This window comes from Candoia aspera, chromosome 2 (assembly GCF_035149785.1).
Source record: "Candoia aspera isolate rCanAsp1 chromosome 2, rCanAsp1.hap2, whole genome shotgun sequence".
In the NCBI taxonomy this organism is placed as follows: Eukaryota; Metazoa; Chordata; class Lepidosauria; order Squamata; family Boidae; genus Candoia; species Candoia aspera.
In genome coordinates, this window is record NC_086154.1 from 110289131 (window position 1) to 110312943 (window position 23813).

The 23813-nt window shown below is 39.2% G+C and overlaps 1 protein-coding gene across 1 annotated transcript in view; it reads right to left on the reverse strand.

Annotated features, from left to right (window-relative positions):
- The window catches only part of CDR2L (cerebellar degeneration related protein 2 like), a 36603-nt gene extending 15733 nt beyond the window's left edge, over positions 1–20870 (reverse strand). Inside the window, exon 1 of the mRNA XM_063293163.1 lies at positions 20027–20870. Coding sequence (XP_063149233.1) covers positions 20027–20105 — 79 coding nt within the window. The 5' untranslated portion in view covers positions 20106–20870. The remainder of the gene's footprint in view (positions 1–20026) is intronic.
- Positions 20871–23813: the final 2943 nt, after the last annotated feature.

Consider the following 23813-nt stretch of genomic DNA (forward strand, 5'->3'; position numbering starts at 1 on the left):
ACTCTATGGTTGTCCCATTCCTAAAGAGGTTTATTCAAATTCCTCTCACATAATCTTACTTGGTCAAAATGCCCTTGTCCTAGTAAGCATTTAACTTGCTAGGCTGAACTTTATGTGAACTGACTCATTGTTTTAAAGGCATTTTATCTGCTTGGACTCCATCTTTTATCTGTTGCTGTTATTTGATGCCTTTATAGTTGCTGTTCTATGCTGCCCTGATTGTTACGAGAATAGAAACAAATACTGATAAGAAGTATAAGAACTCATGTTGTATGATGGTATATACAGCTGTAATTGAAATTATTCAACCCCCATTGCAAATCAGGTTGATTGTCAAAATGTACTGACTTTCAGCTGTTTGCAATGAACAGTTCAAACAAAAGCAATTGAAATAGCTCAACACAACAAATGCTTCAAGTGGTGTCCCCAAAGTCAACTGAAAATGCAACTTATAATGACTTCTCCAGTCTCAAAATTATTCAACCCCCTGAATAGAATCCATCACAACAGCACACATACAGTATGCAAAACAGGTGTTGTCTCAAGCACACCTGATGCAACTAATCAAGGGCTTCATTAGTTGCACCAGGTGTGCTTGAGCTGGAACACATGAAATACCTGAACTGGCTAGGGGTTTGTTGAGTGTCATGTTTGACTGCATGTTAGAAACACAGTATGGCTAAGTCAAAAGAATGGTCCAAAAAGGTAAGAGAAGAGATCATCACCCTTCACAAACAAGGAACAGGATACAAAAAGAAAGTGAAGGCACTGAATGTTCCTTGAAACACCGTTGGAAGTATAGTTTGCAAGTTCAAAGTTACAGGAACAGTGGTTACACTACCTGGACGGGGCAGAAAAAGGAAGCTGTCAATGGCTGCAACCAGATTTCTGAGAAGGCAGGTGGAGAGAAACCCTCGAGTGACTGCAAAGACCTGCAACAAGACTTGGTGGCAACAGGCACTGAGGTTTCAGTGAGCACCGTAAGGCACAGAAGGTTTCCATGCCAGAACTCCAAGATGTACACCACTACTGACCCAAAAGCACAAGAAAAGTCAGCTCCAATATGCTCAAAATCATATAAATAAGTCACAGAAGTTTTGGGATTCTTCTGTTCTGTGGAGTGATGAAACAAAACTGGAACTTTTCCACCCGATGGGTCAGCGGTATGTCTGGAGGAACAAGAATGAAGCATACACTGAAAAGAACACTGCCTACAGTTAAGCATGGTGGTGGCTCGGTGATGCTTTGGGGGTGGTTTGCATCCTCTGGCACTGGAAACCTGCAGCGTATGGATGGCAAGATGGATTCATTGAAGTATCAGGAAATCCTAGGAGAAAATGTCATGCCGTCTGTAAGGAAGCTGAAGGTTGGGCGTCACTGGATCTTCCAACAGGACAATGATCCCAAGCATACCTCAAATTCCACTAAGGCTTGGATGCAGAAGAAGTCCTGGAAGATTCTACAGTGGCCATCAGTCACCTGACTTGAACCCCATAGAAAATCTCTGGTGGGATTTGAAGAAGGCGGTTGCAGCACACAAACTCAAGAATATTACTGAACTGGAGGCCATTGCTCATGAGGAATGGGCTAAGATTCCTCAGGAACACTGCCAGAAGCTGGTGTCTGGCTATGCATCTCATTTGCAGCAGGTCGTATCAGCAAAAAGGTGCTCTACTAAGTACTGAAGATGCTTGCCATGCAGGGGTTGAATAATTTTGAGACTGGAGAAGTCATTATAAGTTGCATTTTCAGTTGACTTTGGGGACACCACTTGAAGCATTCGTTGTGTTGAGCTATTTCAATTGCTTTTGTTTGATCTGTTCATCGCAAACAGCTGAAAGTCTGTACATTTTGACAATCAACCTGATTTGCAATGGGGGTTGAATAATTTTGAGTACAACTCAAAATTATTGAGCCTAGAAATTAAGCTTTGAATTTTTTTTTCTTATACTGTCTTATAACTTCCTCAACTGCTTTCCACAGAGGTTAAATAAACCCAGAGTGTCTTGTAGCTTACAAAACACTTGGGGAAGTTGGGTTTATGGTTTTGCACAACAACAGTCTAATCCATGTTGTCCCTTTCTTGTTCCCATCAGCAATTTCACCAAGCCTTCATAGCAGCCTTTACTTCTGCTTGATCACCATTTTGTCAATGTATATGGGAGAGGACTGGAATATTGGCTGACTCAGGTGGAACATCGTGGAGACATTCAAATGCAGCTGCCCAGTTTAAATGACAGTTCTGTCAGGGAAGTATGGCTGTAGGGAAAAGTCTTAAATTATCCCACCCTGGTGGGAAGCGGAAGGGGGTAGTGCTGCCACTGAGGTGCTAATTGAATCACTGCCTTTTGCTTGGTTTTCTCTGAATTTAGCGAGTTACTGGTGCTAGGTAGCTATTATTTGGAATTGATTGTTATAGTAAAAGGAGGAGGAGAAAGGTGCCCCACTTCTTTCCATCAGCTTCATTCCCCACACTTGTAGGGCTCAGGTTTCAGAATTAACATGCCTTTCCTTTAATTGCATTTAAGACATTTATAGGAAGACAAAGATTATACTACTGACTCCACTAAATCAATTGATAATAACTTTAAGAAACTGAGGGCAGGTACTAAAAAGGAGAAGGTGAATTGTGGTAAACATGTCTGACATTGCAGACAAGAGGTAATGGTGTATGAAAACAAAAGTAAGCTATTAGTAGATCGGTTTTGCTTAATTTTCCTTTACTGGCAAATACTTCTCAGGAAGCACCATATAATATCTAAAGCCTGGCTTAGGAGTTTAGTATTCCTGGACTTGTGTTGTTGTTGTTTATTCGTTCAGTCGCTTCTGACACTTCGTAACTTCATGGACCAGCCCACGCCAGAGCTTCCTGTCGGTCGTCAACACCCCCAGCTCCCTCAGGGACGAGTCCGTCACCTCTAGAATATCACCCATCCATCTTGCCCTTGGTCGGCCCCTCTTCCTTTTGCCTTCCACTCTCCCTAGCATCAGCATCTTCTCCAGGGTGTCCTGTCTTCTCATGATGTGGCCAAAGTATTTCAGTTTTGCCTTTAATATCATTCCCTCAAGTGAGCAGTCTGGCTTCATTTCCTGGAGGATGGACTGGTTGGATCTTCTTGCAGTCCAAGGCACTCTCAGAATTTTCCTCCAACACCACAGTTCAAAAGCATCGATCTTCCTTCTCTCAGCCTTCCTTATGGTCCAGCTCTCGCAGCCATATGTTACTACGGGGAATACCATTGCTTTAACTATGCGGACCTTTGTTGTCAGTGTGATGTCTCTGCTCTTCACTATTTTATCGAGATTTGTCATTGCTCTTCTCCCAAGGATTAAGCGTCTTCTGATTTCCTGACTGTAGTCAGCATCTGCAGTAATCTTCGCACCTAGAAATACAAAGTCTTTCACTGCTTCTACATTTTCTCCCTCTATTTGCCAATTATCAATCAAGCTGGTTGCCATAATCTTGGTTTTTTTGAGGTTTAGCTGCAAGCCAGCTTTTGCACTTTCTTCTTTCACCTTCATCATAAGGCTCCTCAGTTCCTCTTCGCTTTCAGCCATCAAAGTGGTATCATCTGCATATCTGAGATTGTTAATGTTTCTTCCAGCAATTTTAACTCCAGCCTTGGATTCCTCAAGCCCAGCATGTCGCATGTTGTGTTCTGCGTACAAGTTGAATAGGTAGGGTGAGAGTATACAGCCCTGCCGTATTCCTTTCCCAATCTTAAAGCAGTCTTTTGTTCCATGGTCTGTTCTTACTGTTGCTGCTTGGTCGTTATACAGATTCTTCAGGAGGCATACAAGATGACTTGGTATCCCCATACCACTAAGAACTTGCCAAAATTTGTTATGGTCCACACAGTCAAAGGCTTTAGAATAGTCAATAAAACAGAAATAGATGTTTATCTGAAACTCCCTGGCTTTTTCCATTATCCAGCGGATATTGGCAATTTGGTCCCTCGTTCCTCTGCCTTTTCTAAACCCAGCTTGTACATCTGGCAATTCTCGCTCCTTGAACTCCTGAATTCTACCTTGCAGGATCTTGAGCATTACCTTACTGGCATGTGAAATGAGTGCCACTGTTCGATAGTTTGAACATTCTTTAGTGTTTCCCTTTTTTGGTATGGGGATATAAGTTGATTTTTTCCAGTCTGATGGCCATTCTTGTGTTTCCTGGACTTGTATCTGTTGGTTGTTCCCCAGAAATCTGATCTCCAGTTCTGAGTACTACAGCCCAGAATGAACTGTTAAGAACGAACTGAACGTTAATTGGAATAATCATGATATGCAAAAGCCCTAGCTGAAAACTGTATTCTCTGAATGGGCCATATTAATAAGGAGTGATATTTATTGCTAAAAAAGATGTATAAAGTCACTCCAATTTTCTAAGTGATTCAGGAGACTGACAACATAACAAAAATGGGTTAGATGGAAAGAGAAACAGTATTAATTAGTTAGTTATTATACTCCTCTTATATTCCATGACCAAGGTTTCTGGCCAAATTACAAAGTTACTTAAAACACGTGAATTTTCTAACATTAACCCCCTGCCTTGAAATATAATGACATGCAAGAAATAAATTACCCAGGAAATATAAATCCAACTATTTCAGTGTAGGCTGGGTACTTAAAATTAAACTGATAAAAACATCCAGAAATCCCTGGAGGAAGAATGGCTTTCCTGATATGGAAAAGACATTAATGTGGATACTGGAGAACATTCCAAAGCAGAGCCACACAACTGAGAAGGATCCTTTGTAGCCCTTCCCTTAGTGGGCCATCTAGAAAAATACCTCCGAAGATGACTGAACAGCCCAGCCAGATACATAAGAGAGTAGATTCCTTGAAATACTCTCTCCTTTGGATTAACTGAACTTTTTGAACTATCTGTACCTGTAATTCTACATACAACACAGTGCACTAATTCAGTTGAAAGGGTAACAGAAGTAACAAACTAAGAGCACTTCCACATGAAGTCTTTGTGCCGGTTTAAAAGCAGATCCCACAATCCAATGTATACACGAGTAAAGTCAGAATTAAACTGCACTGGAACAACAACAAAAAGGAATTGCAGCACCATGGAGCTTGTGATCCATTTCTCCTCTGCAGAAGCTTGTCTCACAATGCCTTTCAGTTTTTGGGCTTCAGGTCTTCCAAGGGGAAAGGCAGCTTGGCGTCTTTTTAGCTCCCCCCTAAGGCATAGTTGGGTTTTGTTTTTTGCATAAAATCAAATGCAAAAATAAAATAAGGATATGGTTGTAGGATGGGAACTACTAGGTATTAGCACAGAAGTATTCAGCCGATTCAAAAAGGTAGAAAAGCTTAAGAGTTTTTCCTGTATTTCTGAGGATTACATCACTCATAACCCTCTCTCCCCACCATATGGCATCTAATTTAATCTGCTGGGATTGGGGTTACATTAAGTGGATTAAGAAGCCCAGGATTTTAGCATCAGGATTTTAAAACCAATCCAGCAATGTATCTGTCTCTAAGAATTTTTTTTTTCTATGACTGAGTAATACTTCATTGAAAGACAAAGTTAAGTTTCCATTTTAAAATGTCTGCTATCTAAACTTTTATTAATTTATTACTGGACTAACAATTTATGTGCTGTTCAATTTCAAAAAGACTCTATGCAGTTTACAAATAATACAAAAATAAAATAGAAAGAATAATAAAGAAAGCATAAATAAATCTATAAACCAGTAAAAATAAATCTTCCTGTCCTTTAACATACTAAGGAAAAAACAATAATGACAACAGCAACAATCACCTACTGCAGGGAAATTACTATCATTCTCAAGGCATTCCAGAACCACCAGGCCTTGGTGGCTTTCCTGAAACCTAATTGGACCGGTGCTGACTTAACCTTGGGTGAAACACAAGGAAAGGAGGCAACAGAAAACAAAAGAAAAGAAGAAAGAAGAAAAAAGAAGAAAGAAGAAAAAAGAAAAAAATATCTGATGATGGCACTCAAGAATGGGTCTCAAAATGAATACTCCTGTCTAGATCCTATTGGATGGGTAGAAGTTGCATATATCCAGGTCCTGAACCATTGAAGGCCTGCTTCTTCAATATATGTTCACTGCCTTGAGTTATTTATAAAAATAATAAAGGCAGAATAGAAAATAAATATTAGTTTTTTAAAAAAATATCCAAGGACTATGCAGGCATATATTGGCTAGGTTCAGACATTACACTAAACTAGATTTGCTTTAGGTATTGTTTGTTAAACAAATAGTTATTACTATGTTCTGGGAACCCAGCCAAGCCATTAACCATCATTTATAAACTATAAAGTCTGAGTTCACATATTATGCTTACAAACAACCATATAATTTAGTGTGTTATATATCAATGAAAATATTTCTGCTATTCTGTACAATTCATTGGATATGTTCAACATAAAGACACGGAGCTCCCTTCCCACCAAAAATAGTCTTCCCCAAGTGTTTTAAAATGCAATTTCTTATGGTCTAATATTGTAGCTTGTTTTCTTTACCACGATAATTTCAAAGTTTATTACTAAATGAAAAAGCCAAAATAGAACATGCCATGTATGCACAGCCCTCCCCATTTTCTCATATTTGGAGTCAACCTAAAAGGCACTGACAAACACAACTGCACCTAAATTGGGAAACTGGGATTACCACTTCTGGAATAAGCCAGGATTTTAAATCAACTCTGGCATAAAGTTCTGCTTTACTTGGTTTGACCATTATTCCCTGAGTCAGATGAAATAGAAACAGTGGTCAATTGAAGAGGAGGGAAAGTGGAACCAGTATATGAGGATGTTTATATATATCCAACTTATTCAGCTAAGATGATTATAGAAACTGAGCCCATCAGAACTTCTATCCATAGAAGCAATAAATGGGAACTGATCTGGCAAATTTTCTTTTTTGGTACTATGGGAGATAGGATGCAATTAAAAACCCACATCTGGACATCTTCATTACATACTGCCTAACTGACCTTGGTAAATCATTGTACCTCCATAAAACACAAGTACTGCTACATCTTATAGGCACTTTCAGAATAAATATTTATTATTCAGTAGAGCTTATAAAATCTGATAAAAGTGCTTTAGCAGCTTGTCTTTCCTCAAAAGAGACATACCGTAGTATCTCAAGAAGAATGAGGAAGGCAGATAGCTGCATAATAAGAAAACGTGAACCAAGAATTCATAAAGTCAGAATGGAACAAAATGGCAACAGTCCAGGAACCAAGTTGTCATGGTTACTGAAATAGCTCTGGGTGACCCAGCACATTTGTCACTCTCAGATCAGTTCCAGGGCAGCTTAAATGAAACATAAATAAATTAATCGTTGTTCATAAAACTTGCAACTGTATGTTTATTCTCTTAATCTTTTAAAACAATTATCTAATAGTTAAGCTGCACACCAAATAAAGTTTTAATAATAATTTTTCTATATGATCATTCTCCAATGTGTAATTAAAGGTCATCATTTACCACCCCCAAACAATGAAATTATCTCCATTCAAGTCTGAGGCAAGCAAATCAATATTACAGGGATCTAAGTCTATGCTCGACTCATAGATGGAAAGAAGAGGAAGTTGAATATTTTTATGGCAACCTGTAACATCTTGGTGACACAACACCATTAGTATTTTTAAAAGGCATACTAATTATAGAAGAATGGGTGCTAAAGTTGGAAGTAAAATAGTATTTGGATTTGGTCTTGGTATATGAATTGAAGCAGGAGACAGACTAATAGCATTCTGCCAAGAAAAAGCAATGTTTATGGCAAATACTTCTTCCCACAAGATAAAGGATGACTATACATATAGAGATCAATGGATGTGTAACAACTACATCAAATGTAGTGTGCATTCTGTAAGCAAAGATGCAGAATCTCTATTCGGTCAAAAAGAAGACCTAGTGCAAACCGTGACTCCATTTTGAAAAAAGGCAGCCTAAACAAGACAAATGAAATCATCAGATCTACAAAATACAACCTCAGGGATATTCCATTTGATGATGTGGTAAAGATAAAGAACAGAATTAATGGATTAGACTGAAATCTGTGACATCATTAAACAGGAAACAAACAAAAATATGATGAATTGGAGAAAGCAAAAGGAACAAAATGGCTGTTTGATGACACACTAAAGATACAAGACAGATGAAAAGCAAAAGACAACAGGGGCAGAGGAAAATCTGTCCAAGTAACCACCGAGTTCCACAGAAGACCAAGGACAGACAAGGACATATATCTAAATAAGCAATGCAAATGAACTGAGGATAATTGTCCTGTTCAGACTAGAGGAGACCAGGCAGATTAATTATCAAAATACTCTTTATTAGATAACTATTTACAATAAATAAGTCCTTTGAATCCGGAAGAACTGGCTTTTATCAGGACCAACTAGGCAGCGGCAAGGCAACCGGCAAGACTACAGGACGAGACGGCAACAAGGCAGCAGAACAGGACTCTCCAACGGAGACTGGAAGGCTGAGAGAGATTGGCATACAAGGTGCTGCTGAAGCTGAAAACAGCGATCGCGAACTGGAACGCTACTCGAATCAAACTGGCTCTGGAACACTGGATGGGGCTGAACGGAGCCCCCAGGGCGCTTCTAAAGACTAAGGACCAGGCTGGACTGGACACCGGAAACTGGAGGCTCAAAGCAAGGCTGAGAACTCGGAACAAGGCTAGACTCGGCTGTAAGCCCTGAATTCGGCTGGATTCTCTGAACTAAGAACTCGGGGCAAGGCTGGACACTTGAGGCAAGACTGGATTCAACTGGAAGCACTGGATTAGGCAACAAATTGGGTTCACAAACAGGTGTGAAACTCCAGAACAAGGCTGAGCACCTCAAACATGGATGGGTGGAATCGAAGATTCACTGCAAGACTAGAGATCAAAGGCGCACTGAAGCTGCACGGGAGACGTGAGGCTAACCGGTGATCTAGAAACTCTGCAAGGCTGCACCAAAGTCTCGGGGTGAAACTGGAGACACAACAAGGCTGGACTGGAGGCGCAGGAATTGGCTGGGATCTCGAAACAAGAGGTGAAGCGGGCTTGGAACGCACACCAGATGACTGTGGAGGACTAAGACTGGATGCAAGACTGAGGTTGCTAGGCTCGGTGATAGAAGGATCCTTGATAGCTGCAGAAGCAGGATTCAAGTCGTTTTCCATGGAGAGCACTGGCGCTGATTCTTCTTCAGTAACAGACACTGTCTCCAACGCTGGTAGGGATTCTTCTGCAGATGCTGCAGGCTTGTACGATCGGTTGCCTCTGGCAACTTGCTCTTTGCGTGTCTGCCTTTTATGTCGATCCTTCGCGCTCCTGGACCCTTCTGCAGCCAATTGGGCTGCCTTCTCCTTTGTGTGCTTTTCTGCCTGTTGTTGGCGCGCGCTGATTGGAGGATTCAAATCCTCCCCTGAATCTTGGCCAATCAGTGCCTTAGACTCTTCCCGCACTGCTGACTCATCTTTAGGTTTCACTTTCCCAGTTTCAGCCCGGTTAGTTTCCATTTCTTCCTCTAATTCCAAAAGAGTTTCAATTTCTGAGTCAGAGGCAGGCTTGATTCTCACAAGAATAATCAAATGGGAAGGACAAGAGAATTTTTAAAAGAAAATTAAAGAAATCAAGGGAACTGTTTATGCAAAAACGGGCACAATAAAAAGCAAAGAAGTTCTACTGGAGAAAGAAGATGATAAAGAAGAGATGGCACGAAAGGAAGAACTGTACAAAAAGGATCCAAAATCAATGATATACATCAAAGCTTGATCACTTAACTATAGTTGTTGTTGTTGTTTATTCGTTTAGTCGCTTCCGACTCTTCGTGACTTCATGGACCAGCCCACGCCAGAGCTTCCTGTCGGTCGTCAACACCCCCAGCTCCCCCAGGGACGAGTCCGTCACCTCTAGAATATCATCCATCCATCTTGCCCTTGGTCGGCCCCTCTTCCTTTTGCCTTCCACTCTCCCTAGCATCAGCATCTTCTCCAGGGTGTCTTAACTATAGAATCAGACATTTTAGAAAGTGAAGCTAAATGGGCCCTAGAAAATGCTTCTAACAACAAAGCTGAGGTGTTTGATGAAATATTAACTGAGCTGGGACTTAAATCTTACAAGTTGGTGCCATTAAAACACTATGTGCATTTTATATTTGGGAGAAAAAAAAGGCACTGGCCAAGGATTTAGAAAAGTTCAATTTATATTTTATATTAAGAAATGGCAGGGGTAAAGAATGCACAAACTACTGAAGCATACTGTAGTGCTTATCTTATGTGCTCAAAATTCTGCAATTCTGACTTCAACAGTGGATGGAATGAAAAATGCCAGAAGAGGCAGACACCAGAGCTCATATTACTAACATACAGTGGATATTAGAAAAAGCAAGAGAGTCCTCCCCAAAATGTATTTTTTGGTTGTACAAAAGTTTTTGACTCGTTGACTACAATAAATTGCTTCTATGGACAGACTATGTCTAAAAGATTGTATTGAAGAAATGACAGATGTAGAACAAATTTTATCTGACAAGATAGATGGTATTGAAAGTGGATTTACAGCTGACAGGCCGAGAGAATGAGTTAGAAAAGGATGTTTCACTGGATCTACAAAAGAAACTGGCTGAGCTTTTAAAAATTTAAAGGGAAATACAAATGACAAACCAAGAGAGTGACTTGGATAATTCTTTCCTATTGGATTTACAAAAGAGGCTTGCTAAAGCCTCAACAACTCTGTGCAATGGAACAAAGAAGACACGAAGAGAAAGCAAATCCTATAACAATATTTGAATGAACTAAGGTTTAACACTGTTAGATGTAAAAGGAAGGAATATATAATTGGTTTATTTGATCAAGGTTAAAACAAGATATGGCAACTTCTGGCAACCCCTTACAGGCTTTCTGTTGACACCAGGATGGAAAATATGATGCTTTATGGATTTGTTTATAGATAAGAGATGGGATATGGGATGAAGAGTAACTGTTTGTAAACTTACAGGGGGTGAAGAGTCACTAAATTTGTTTATACTTGTTGTGATGAACGTTGGAAGTCACTTCTTTATATACTGGTAGTCCTTGACATACAACCACAATTGGGACCAGAATTTCCATTGCTAAGTGAGGCAGTCATTAAGTGAGTCATGCCAGGTTTTACTTTTTGCCATGGTCATTAAGTGAATCACGTGGTTAAGTGCAACCATTGACTTTGCTTGCCAGAAGCTGGCTGGGAAGGTTGCAAATGGCGATCATGTGACCCCGAGATGCTGCAACTGTTGTAAATACATGCTGGTTGCCAAGGGCCTGAATTTTGATCTCGTGATTGCAGGGATGCTACGACAGTCATAAGTTACTTTTTTCAGTGCCATCATAACTTTGAATGGTCACTAAATGAATGGTTGTAAGTTGATGACTACCTGTATTTCTTTTCTCTTTATTATATTCTTAGTTTTTCTTCTTTTTTCTTTTCTCTTGAACTTACTTCTCCTTTCTGTTCTATTCTCTTTAAGTTTAGTTTGTATTAGATTTTACTATTATAATCAAAATTCTTAATAAAAATTATACAGTATATATATATATATATATATAAAAAGACTACAATAAATTGTGGGTGGCCCTTAAAACCACCTATCATCTGTATGATGGCCTAGAATCAACAGTCAGAATGAATATGGACAACTAAATGGTTCAAAACTGGGAAAGAAGTATGCCAAGTGTTGTATAACATCATCTTATTCACTGAATTTCTATGAATATAGTGAGAAATGTTATATAGTGAAAAATGTTAGACTTGAAGAAATACAAATTGGAATTAAAATTGTTGGGAGAAACACCAACAACTCATATATGCTGATAACACTTCCATAGCTGGAAGCAAGGAAGATTTAAGGAATTTCTTGTTGGAAGTAGAACGAGAGTGCAATGACATTACACAGACAACAAAGGTACATACTGGCAGAGCCATGGTTTTCCTGATTGTGATACATGGCTAAGAAACCTAGACATCAGAAAGGCTGAACAACAACAACAACAACAAAAAAGATGCCTTTGAATTGTGATGTTGGAGAAAACATTGAAAATATCATGGATCTCAAGAACAAATCATTCAACGCTAGATAAAATACAGCCAGACTGCTGACTGGAAGCACTAATAATGAAGCTAAAGCTTTTTTTTTTTGACAATATTTTGAACACATAATACAAAGGCAAAGTCATCAGAGAAGACCTTGAAGGCAATCAAAAAAGGCCTGCAGAGGACAGCATGACTCAATGCTTTCACTTGTGTCCCAAACATGAATTTACAGGAATTCTGAGAAGCAGTTACTGAGAGTTACTGATAAAATATCATCTTTTTTTCGGTCCCAGATTTAATATACATTTATTTTATTTTAGAAATTTGTTCATTATTTTTCCATTCTATCATTTGTAAATGAAATATTATCCCTTTTAATGGTTTAAATGAAGATATGGTTCTTTTCCTGCATTCTTATTATTATCTTTAAGCACTTCTTCTGTTCTTCTCTAGAACAAATCTGATGAGTAGAAAATGGCTTTCCTCCATACCCTTTACTATAATTTATTCAGCTTCTATACATTTCATGAGGATCACTGCCTCCCAAATTATATAATACTGCAACTGAATTGGCTGAGGGGCCCCAACCTATGCCTGGGGCCAAATGATAGCTTTGGTAGTTTAACCAATATCAATTATATCCAACTGTCTGAAATCTTTCATTGTCCATTAAAGAGGTCCCAGGAAGTCATTTTCCCTGCATCCTGATAAATGGAGAAAAAAATCCATATTCAATGCTCGCTAGAAGCCTTCTTCTTTTCTTCAGAAAACCCTTTCTCTTATTGCTGAGCTCTAGTAAGAAAATTTTCTAGTGTTTTTATTTTTAGTACCTTTTTTGGAAATTCTATTACTAGTAATCTTCCTTGTGTTGATTGGCATGGCATTTTGAGTTTACTGAGGTAACTACCATGTGTGATGAGCAGAGGTTCCAAGCATAAAACAGAGATGATACAGAATCCAATATTGGCTCACATCTTGCATACTTCAGTCCCCCCGCTCCTTAAATAGAGATCAGAATCTTTATTTTGGCCTTACTCATAACCCAAGGGCAAGGAAATTCTTACCTCCAATAACATACTTTTCTAAAGTTTTTTCAAGAGAAGCAGCCAGTTAAATACTTCTCTAGCTTATTGACTTCTGCTTCAGGCTCCAATTTTTTCCTAAAGCTTTTTCAAATCAAAAAAAGGTTTAATCTACTTTGAATGCATAATATAACTCTCAGTTGTCCTTGCAACAATAGACCAACATTAATTTTCCAGAATAACCAATATATTTGTGATTTAAGGCTATGTCAACAAGATTTCAAGCTACTACTTCACAATTCCTTTATTTACAATCAGATAATGTGATCCATAGCCATGAGCAGTAGAAATATTTAGGAATGGCAAGCTAAAGTTTGCAAATGGCCCTTGTGCATCTTTTAAGTAGTACTCCCCTGAACTGTATCATTGAAATCCAGTGAAATTTTGCTAATTCTCAGAGGGGCAAGTTCCTGCTCTTTTCAAGAGTTTTTTTAAGTGTGCAAAACTATCAATAGGCTTAAGGTACATAACAAATTAAACAAACCACAAACATCTTCTCAGCTTGAAATAGGCCTTTCAAGATTGAAACACCACTTCAGAACCGTACCTGTGATGTTGGAACAGCCCATTTCAAGTTCGAAGCATTTTTAATTTGAAAGATTTTGCATTCCTCTAGAAGCTGTTCCATGGAAGAAAATATGGCTTCACACAACTTAAAATGAAAATGGTACAGCAAAGATTAAACTTAATCTTGATTTTCTGACAGTTTAAATTGGCTCTACAATTTACTTAAGATACCATCTTCGATCTAGATGCCTTGAAGATATACAGCATTGGGCTTCAACTTACTTTCTTCTCAGCTAGGAATTATTGAACTTGCTCCATCATGTCTACAAGGCATCAAATTGGGGGATGCTGATTTAAGAAAAAATATGAATTCCAGCCAACAGAAAGCAATGGCTAGTATCTCCAAAAAGTCTGTTTACTAAAAATATATCTACCCCAGTAAGACTCCAGTGAAAAGCCAGGCCTGGTAAGTTGAAAGACAGAGTTGACCAAATATGACTTATGGAACAGGATGGGCACACTTCAAAAGTGATTTAGAAGTGCTCTGGATCTTGCACGAGCACTAGACAAACCCACAAGCAAATCAGTGACTAAATTCCTTCTTTGGTAAAAATGGAGGCCTTCCCCAAGCTGGCTGTGCAGAAATGCAACTGACTCTTGCACTGGAGAGGAGCACTGCCCTGCTTCTCCTACCTGCCCAGGACAGGATGGCTAGTCATTAAACGTTTTCCTATTACAAATGAATAGAAAACATCTGGGAGAAAGAAAGGATAGCATAGATGAGACTTTGTTTTATGGTATTTATTACTCTAAAATAAATTATTTCATTGAAGGGAATTTTTTACTCTTTCAAAATATTTTCAATTTTCAGAAAACAAAACAAAACAAAACAAAAATGCCCTGGGAAAAAAGATGAAAAAATAATGCTGAGCCTTTGCATATTTTTGCCACAATGCAATTAATTTTTCATTGCTAGATGAAACAGACTATATAGCTATCTGTAACATAAACCACAATCAGGCATAATTCAGTTAAATGGCTAATGGGTTTTTTTGGACATATCAATGGTTGCTTTTTTGGCAGGGCAGGGGCTTTGTTCACATATAAAATTTTGCAAATAAAGTAACTCATACTATATACTTCAGTATAGAAATATGGATTCCAGAGAGGTGTTTCTGAATGCAAATAGGTTTTTATTATATATTTGACTTCTGGCACACAAGTATATAAAAATAGTATATAATAGTATGTAATTCTATTATATAATAAATATTCTTATATTTAATATACTATAAATGTCTCCACTAAAATAAACACATTATTTTTGAGAAATTAAATTCGTATAAAAATACAATAAAGTTTCAAGCTAATAATTTGACAATATTTCCAGCCCCAAGGCAAGAAAATGAGTGAAGATTACCTAAAATTGACACTAGGATAGTTTTAAACAATCCAGCATTATTTAAATAACTATTTAAACAACACAAGATTTAAATACTTTTGACAACCATTATTTTAATTCAAGCTTTTTCTCTAGCATGGATTTTTAATTGCATGTTTTAAATTAGCTGTATTCATGTAAACACATGAATTTATCTCAAGTTGGAAATCTTGTAATTCAGCAATTAGCTAGGTTATGAAGTTTGCCATGTGGCATATATTTACACAAGAATTTTACAAAAAAACTATCAAGTTTTATAAAATATCTGCAGCATAAATACTGAAGTCAGAAGTCATTTTTGCCAATCCATTACTGCAATGTTTACTTAAAGAAACTTATCATCAACATATTACTGTACTGTAAGTTGCAATTTGCTCTTAGTATATTGCTGTTAGTATATGTTGAAAAGATATGATGATCTAGACCAAGCCTGGATAACTTGTAGAGAGGAAAGGGCCACATTGATTAAAATTATTTTATTGAAATATAATCACGGACCACAAGGAACACCTGGCACACCAATCAGCTGTTTGGTGACTAGAAGCACAGCGATGTTGGAGTTGATGGTGTTGGTGAGGCCTGGAGGTGCTTGGCAGCGTGTTTTGGGGGGCGGCGATAGATTTATTGAGTTTTAAAGAAATGCTGGTGGGCCGCACAAGGCGGCTTGGTGGGCTGTAGACTGTGGTAACTAACCTATGTAATTATGTACAAGAAATTAAAATATGCATTGCTGGTAAATCTGGGACAATTGTTCTGTGCCAGCCTAATCCACTTCACAAGGTTGCTGTGAAATGAAATGGGGGACAAAGCACACCAAGTCTTCAAAGGTGGCTGGCACAGGGTGGGATGCAATATACAGAAATAAGATTACAAAAGGAGATGTGCGTGTCATGCTTCTGAATGTGACTGACAAATCTCAGCATGAGCCAAGTGATTTTGGCATCCAACTGCAATTCATTTTAAAGAAGCATTAATTGTGAAGCAAGCAAGATGCAAAGGTGTAGAAAATGTTCTCTGATTCTTCACAGTCAAGTTTCCTAATTCTCTCCCTTGACAACTCGTAGCAAACATTCCTTGGAAAGCTGCTGGATTATGTCAAACAGAGCCACATCATCATGTTCCGGCTGACAGAAACAAAGCTCACTGTCGCCGCTTCCCTCCGTAGTTCTTCCTCTGTTCATGCATTCTAATCATAGCACTTCCTGAAAGGAGCAACGAGCAACACTTGGATCCCAGAATGCCTTTCTTCAGCAAATGGGAAGAATGATTAAACCAAATACATGTATGAAAATGCATATTCCAGCAAACTGATTTTTTCTACATGCTGTTGTTTGTGTTTGGATGGAAGCATTACTGTACAGGCACAACCCAACAAAACCAGTAATTACTGGTACTGTTTAAATGTGCTGTTGCAGTATCGCCTCCAGCTGTTTGTTAACAATGCAAGAAGTATAAAAAAAGAAAAGGGAGGTACCAAATCTTACTGTTAAGAGACGTAATAAGCCCATTTTTGTTGATACTTCATTACCCGTATTCACCAGCAGATTTAAATCTGAAAGGAAGCTAATGCTATCCAAAGAATTAATTCAAGACACTTGTGCATAATGTAACATTTAAAATCAATCAACGTAACAGTAGTTCTGCCTAAGGAATACACATCTGCAGAAGCAGAGAATTGAAGAGCCAGAAGAAGCTCCCAGATATCATTCTCATCCTGTTTTGAATTTCATCTCTCACAATATCTTGCTGTTGACTGAAGTTAATTCAAACAGTTCATATGATTCCTCCTTATTTAACATTCCCTTCCTCTTGCATTAAAGATGATAATTCAGCAGTACCTTTTGGAGGCTACACCAAAGGTTTTGTGGGACTGTATGGGAATTACATTTTTCATCTCAGTGCCAATTTCTCCCAGACTTAGAGCCTAAATAATTTTTTGACCATGCTGTCTGGAGATAATGAGAATTACACTACAACACATTTGGAGGACATCTATTTGGAAAAAGCTTTTTAGATGATACCGTCCATCTAACCTTTCAAGAATATGAGACTGAAATGTTTTCATTATGACTGACAGAACTGAGATTATAAAATGAAACTGCAATGTTCCGCATTTTGCATCAGCTGCCAGATTATAAATTAATGATTTTATTTTTATCAGATATTTAACTTTCTGATCTGCTACAAGGAAAGAGAAGAGGGAACTAACTGTACACACTAAGTTTTTTTTAGGAAAAGAACTTAAGTAATGAAAACCAAAAAATAAAAAGCAGCATAAAGAGTGGTATTACATGTAACCTAACTCACTGGGACAGTCATAAGAATATTGAAACTAACTTAAGAAGCAAAGAAAATGCAATCAAGTGTTATAAATATTATATACTTTTGCAACTGGATATAATTCACTACAATAAAACGCAGGTGGTTAGTGTGTGTAACCCTTTAGGTTGAAAGGTGAAAGGTCCCCTGTGCAAGCACCAAGTCATGTCTGACCCTTTGGGGGGATGCCGCTTTCGCAACCTTTTCTTGGCAGACTGTAGTGGGGTGGTTTGCCATTGCCTTCCCCAGTCATCACCTTCCCCAGCAAGCTGGGTACTCATTTCACTGACCTCGGAAGGATGGAAGGCTGAGTTGACCTGAGCCAGCTACCTGAGAATCCAGCTTCCGCTGGGATCGAACTCAGGTCATGGGGAAAGTTTTGGTTGCAATACTGCCGCCTACCACTCTGCGCCACATGAGGCTGTAACCCTTTAGGTTCTTCTACTTAAAGCACTGTTGCTTGTAGAAAGCTTTTATATTCTATGTATCATTAACTGAACTAGAAAAACCACACTAATATATCCATTACATATGAGTTTGCCAAGCAACCATTGTTCTTAAAGTATTTTGCCTTTAGCAATGGAAGCATTTAATCTGAAGAGCAGAGACTCTTGCCAAATTGTGCTTTTCCTTCACAGAGATAGCACCCAAACTCCCTTTATAGTCACAAAGAATCGGAAGCGACTAAACAAATAAACAACAATAACCACACTGCATCATACCAGCCTCCACACTTCCCAACCAAAAATGACAACTCTACAATGAGTGTCAATGTTTCAGAGTATTACCCTGACTCAATGCAGCTCCATATAGTACAATTGTGTTAATACATGACAGTGTTGTGCATCTTGCAATCATAGTGTCATACTCCCAGTCATCACACATAGGCTAATCCCTACATTTTCTCTTTACTAATATCTTGGCTGATCTCAAGAAGTTAAGCAAGGTTGGTCCTGCCTAGTAGTTGCTTAGCAGACCACCAGAAAATACCAGGCCTGCGGATTAGACTAGGAAAATGAAAATCCTGGAAAAAAAAACACATTTGTGAACTACTTCCATACTGTTGTCAACAATTTTAATGAGCATGTCCATGAAGTCACCAGGAATTGAGACTGACTTTAAGGAACTTATTTATATTTCTATATTTATTATAAACACTACTCTTCTGAACCTTGTTACTCAATAATTTTGCCAGTTTATCAACCTGATGTGCTGCCATGATACCCCTAAAAGATACAGTGCAAAACTGTGTCTGATCTTGCACTAGGGCTGCGGTTGGCATATTCCCAACTTAACCACTTTAGTGCTAGCTCAGGAAATATTAACTTTAATATTTAAAGATGTGCTACCTCTCCAGATAGTACTATACTAACATATATTTTTGTATTGCACAACCTTATTTCTCATTCAAATGATAATGCAGAATTATTAAGAGTACAGTACTGCAAGACTTTCAGTTCATAGTCATCAGACAAACCCCTTGGCTATCTTACTGCTGTAGAACATGTTTACTGCTGCTGACTCAAGAAATGGGCCAATTTGTACATGTTCAGGTTCACCTGATCCTACCTTAATCAAGGTTCTTGACAGAGGATCCAATTTTATCTTTCCTTTTTGGATCTTGACTTTATGCAAAGAACATGGAACAAGTTATAATCCTTAAATAAAAATCATAATCTGACCAAATTTAAGATTCGGTCTTTTCATGGAAAAGTTTAGGATATGCTTAAATTAATGTGACACAAAGGTCCTAAGCTATGGCCCTTTCTCTATAATAAAGAGAACCCACCAGCAACTAAAATAGTTATACCAGGCTCAGTATTTAATTTCTTATTAATATCTTAAACAATCTTCTCCTAAGAAGCCTAATAATAATAGTAATAATAATAATATAATGTTACCTAATGTGAATTAAATACCTAATCATCATTTTGTAAAGTTGTAAAGTAATACTTAAGGTCTAAATAATTATTAATCTTCAAATTCCTTGGTCTACTCCCCAAGTTGGGAAAACTTACGTTTCATCAAAATGAAATGCAGAATTTGCTGTGACTCATTGAAAAATATTGCTGAAAGCAAGCAATGAAACATTTTGCTGCCCAATATGAAATTTACAAATTGTCTTTTTAAAATGTTGGTTCATTTACTGCTGGATTATTTGCAATTGAAAACTTGATTCTTCTCTAGTAAGATGTCTCTGATTTACAACTGTCTACAACTGACACCACTAAAAATAAGTAAGTTTAGCAAGATGAGTAAGCTAATTGATTGGACATAAATCAGCCAAGTATTTTAACAGTTTCTGCAGGGGACAAACTCCATGAGCCCTAACGATATAAACCACTCTTAGTGTGACAAAGTAACAAGTGCAAACTGAATCTTCCTTTGGGTCTACAGAGGCATTTTAATTTGAAATTGTCCCCAGGGCACACTGTGAATGCAATTTGGTGACTTTAAATTCCCCGTGAGATGCTGCAAAATAGGGCTTTCAGAACAAGAGATGAGCAGCTTCTTTTTTTAATCCAGCTTCCTCCTGGTCTTGTTCTTATTTGCTGGGTCATGACTCATGCTGTCCCCTGTGTGAAGCGCACCCCGGGTGGGGTGCTCGCGTTTACACGTTTCCTTACCTTGTTCCAAGTCCTGCTGGTCGTACCAGGGTTCCTCCTCCTCACTCTGAAACTCTTCCATCCTGTCGGCGCTTAGCATGAACTCTACTCCGCAAACATCCAAAACTCAGCTGTAAGCAAAGAAAGGCTGACCTCTCAAAGATAATACTGTACTGCAGAGTGAGAGAGAATCAAGGGGAGGGGAGAAAACGGAGGGGTGAGGAGACCAAGGGGATGTTTTCCAAGAGACCGACGCTGGTGAGGGCGGGAAGCGACCGTCGCCAGACTTTAAGGCGGGAATCGGCGAGGATGAGCCACTGAGGCTGATCCCGTGAGTCCTGAGGCCGAAACAATGGCTTTGCAGATGTTCTATTGTAATCAGCGCTGCTGCAGCGGTACCCCCAAACTCAAAGATTTTTCCCCACTGTCTGCATCACCTTCCTTCTCTTTTCATCTGCTTTCCGCCAAGGAGAAAGGGAGAGAGCAGGAAGGCCAGGGACGTGGCGCACGAATTTCCTCCTCCTCTCTTGTCCTCCGCGCTTTCTGAAAATAGAGGACGGGTGCTGCGTCTTTGTTACGGATGGAAATCCGGACCTGAATGCTGCAGGGCTCTTACTTGCAGCGAGTTCACTGGGTGATGCACAAAAGAAAGAGCAAGCTTCCTATGCAGCCAGTTCCGACTTGAGCAGCTCGGTGGAGACCTCTAGCATGGAACTGCTTGCTGCAAGAAAATCCCTGCCAAAGACGTAGGGAGAGGGAAGGAGGCGGGAAGGGAAGACGACAGACCTCCCTCCTTGCCTTTTTCTCCTCCAGTTCTCCTCATCGGAGGAATTCTAGACGCATTTTAGCTACTAGGCGGATTGCGTTCCGGCAGGATCCGGAGAGCAGGGGCGGAGTCCCTAACGGTGCCAGGCGGGCAGCGTTTTGGGGGGGGGCATATACCCATCCGTTGAAATCTGCACGTAAATGGAAGTGCTTTTACACGCACTGGACGCGTATATAAGAAAGCGGGCAGTGCCATTCCAGGGATCGCTCGGAACTCTTGCTGGTGGAATTCTTCGCCATTGTTATTCCCTGGGGAAATCTTCGCTCTTGCTGCGGTAAAAGAACCGCCCGACTGGAAAACGGTCCCGATGGTTTTCTAATTGCTAAATTAGAAGGGTCATTTTTTTTTTTTACAGCTGAAGAGATAAATAACAGATGGCACCGAATAAAGAAAGAAGATGGGTGGGTCGCATTTGTCGGTGGCAGGACTCTCTATCGGTTGCCCCGGGGTCTGATTTTTTATACTTGTTCGACCCACATAAAAGAGTATCGTCGTTGCGAGTATTGTTGAGAGTATCGTATGTTGAGCCAGAGAGCTTCATTTTCCGGTTTAACTCCCGTTTGCCCAATTCCTCAGAAGTTCCTTTTCTTTTAGAAATCAAACACCACCTCCGGGCCCAGATCAGCAAATTACACTGTCGTGCCTCTGCTTCTCATCTAAAAAATGGAAATGGAGGGTTATTGTAAGGATCAGCAGAATTAGCCTCAGGGATTTAGCCTCATATTCGTGCCAAGCAAAACCTACCTAAACCAGATATGCAAATATTTGGCTTGACAGTGTTCTTATTTAGGAGCCTCTTATTATTAACTTTAATCTTCTCATACCTTCTTGGAATTTATCAAGTCTCTCTTAGCATAGGTCCTGGTCGTATTTCTTCATATATAAATGACCCTAACAAGAAGAGCAACATATTTAGGTTCACCACCTTTTATTACAGTACTGAAACTAGATGTTGCTTTTTTTCTGGTTCTTTTTGGTTTGTGTGGAATTTTCTTTCAAAGATGCCAAAAACACAACAGAACCCTGCCCTCTTATTAGCTAACCTGAACTGCAACTGGGAAGAATTTTCTGTCCTTTACTACAACCACAGGAACAATGGCATCTCTCTCTCTGGCCACAGGACAGCTTAGTTTGGCCTGAATTAGATAGAGGATAGCACCACCAGACAGAAAGCATTGTGCAAATCTTCTGTCTTTTCCTACTTAAAGGCCTTTTTGTGGAAAGAAAGAACCAGCAGTGAGAGGATTACAAATGGAAGGTCCTGGTCACTTTCAGCTGGACTGCAACTGCAGAATAATGCCTCTAAGTGTTCTAACATTGTCAGACTAATCTGTTCTATTTCTTCATTCTTCTGTCAAATGACTTTTTGGGGGGTTTTGTTCTTATGCCTGAAGACAGGACCCACATCTCATGTTTTATTACTTATTTGCCTTTCCTCCAGGAGCTCAAGGTAGCATTCATAGGATTCTCCATTTTAGGCTCTCAGTAGCAACCCTGCAAAGTAGGTTAGGCTGAGAGAGATTAACTGGCACAGGGTAACTCAGTGAATTTCCAAGGCTGAGGGTGGACTTGAATCTTGGTTGTAGTGAGCAGTTTTGGAAGATGAACTTGCTTTGAAAATACTAAAATGTTATAAAATGAATTATATTTATAAATTAGACATTATTCATTGCTATCTGGTGCCTTTGGAGAAAGTATGTCAAGGAATTAAAAAAAACCCAAGTACTAACGGAGATGGCAAACATTGGAAGAGAAATGGCTGCAGCAGAGGCTAGCTAGTGACTAGAAGGGAGTGGGCACATCCATGGTTTCCAATACTCCCAAAATACGCCTCTGATCATATCCAAAGCAGATAATTTAACCTCATCCTCAAGATAACAGGTGGTACTGTAAAGCATAACAGATTTTTCACACCTTATGCCTGTTATGGAATAGTGTTGGCATAATGAGAGAAAGACTAATGATACCTGTAGGCTGTTTTATTCATGGGCTAGGGGTAAGATGAGGAAGACATTGCATGATTGAGGGGAAAGATTAAGTTCATGCATGATAGTACTGCTGCAACTGGGGATAGGGCCTATTTAGCTCAGAGTAAGCTAACCGCCTTATTCCTGAGCGGTATGTAGGTAGACTTATTCATGTGTGCAAAATCTTCATTATGTCAATACACCAAGTATCTTCCACAAGTTGGTCCTTATTTTCATTGACGGCTTTTTCACCCATGAGACCATGATTTGCTTTCCTTTAATACATATAATAAAATCTGCGTTTCAAATCTGATCCTGCAGTACAACATCTGTACTTAAACCTAGTCTGTGGAAGACTTTGAAAGGATGTAAAAGCACCCTTATTCAAATGCTGCTTGAGTACGATGGAGAAATAGTTGGTATTGGATAAAAAACTTTTTCATTGTTCTGGATAACCTCACTAGTTCAACATGAAGCATTTAATGAATGAACAATTTATTTATTTATTTATCAAATTTATATGGCCACCCATCTCACAAGAAGTGACTCTGGGCAGCATACAGCAAAAAAATATTAAAACGTGTCAGACAGTAATATTAAAAAAATTACACACGCACGCACGCACACACACACAAGATTTGTTCAGCAATGGAGCCACCTCAAGATCTCACTGGTCCCCCTAGGCCTGATGACAAAGCCAGGTCTTGATGACTTCCAGAAAATGAGGGATGGAGCTGACCTCATTTGGGAGGGGGGGGGAATGTTCCATAAGGTGGGCAGCATGGCAGAGAAGGCCTGCCTCCTTGGGCCTGCCAAGTGTAGTTCCCTGAGAGGTGGGACCTGCAGCATGCCTCTCTTGCCAGATCTCATGGGGTGAGCAGATGTAATTGGGGAGAGGCGGTCCCTCAAATAACCAGGCAACATGCCATGAAGGGCTTTAAAGGTCAAAACCAGCTTGGAAGCAGACTGGCAACCAATTGCAGCTCACAGAGCAGAGGCATAACATGTTGTTTTA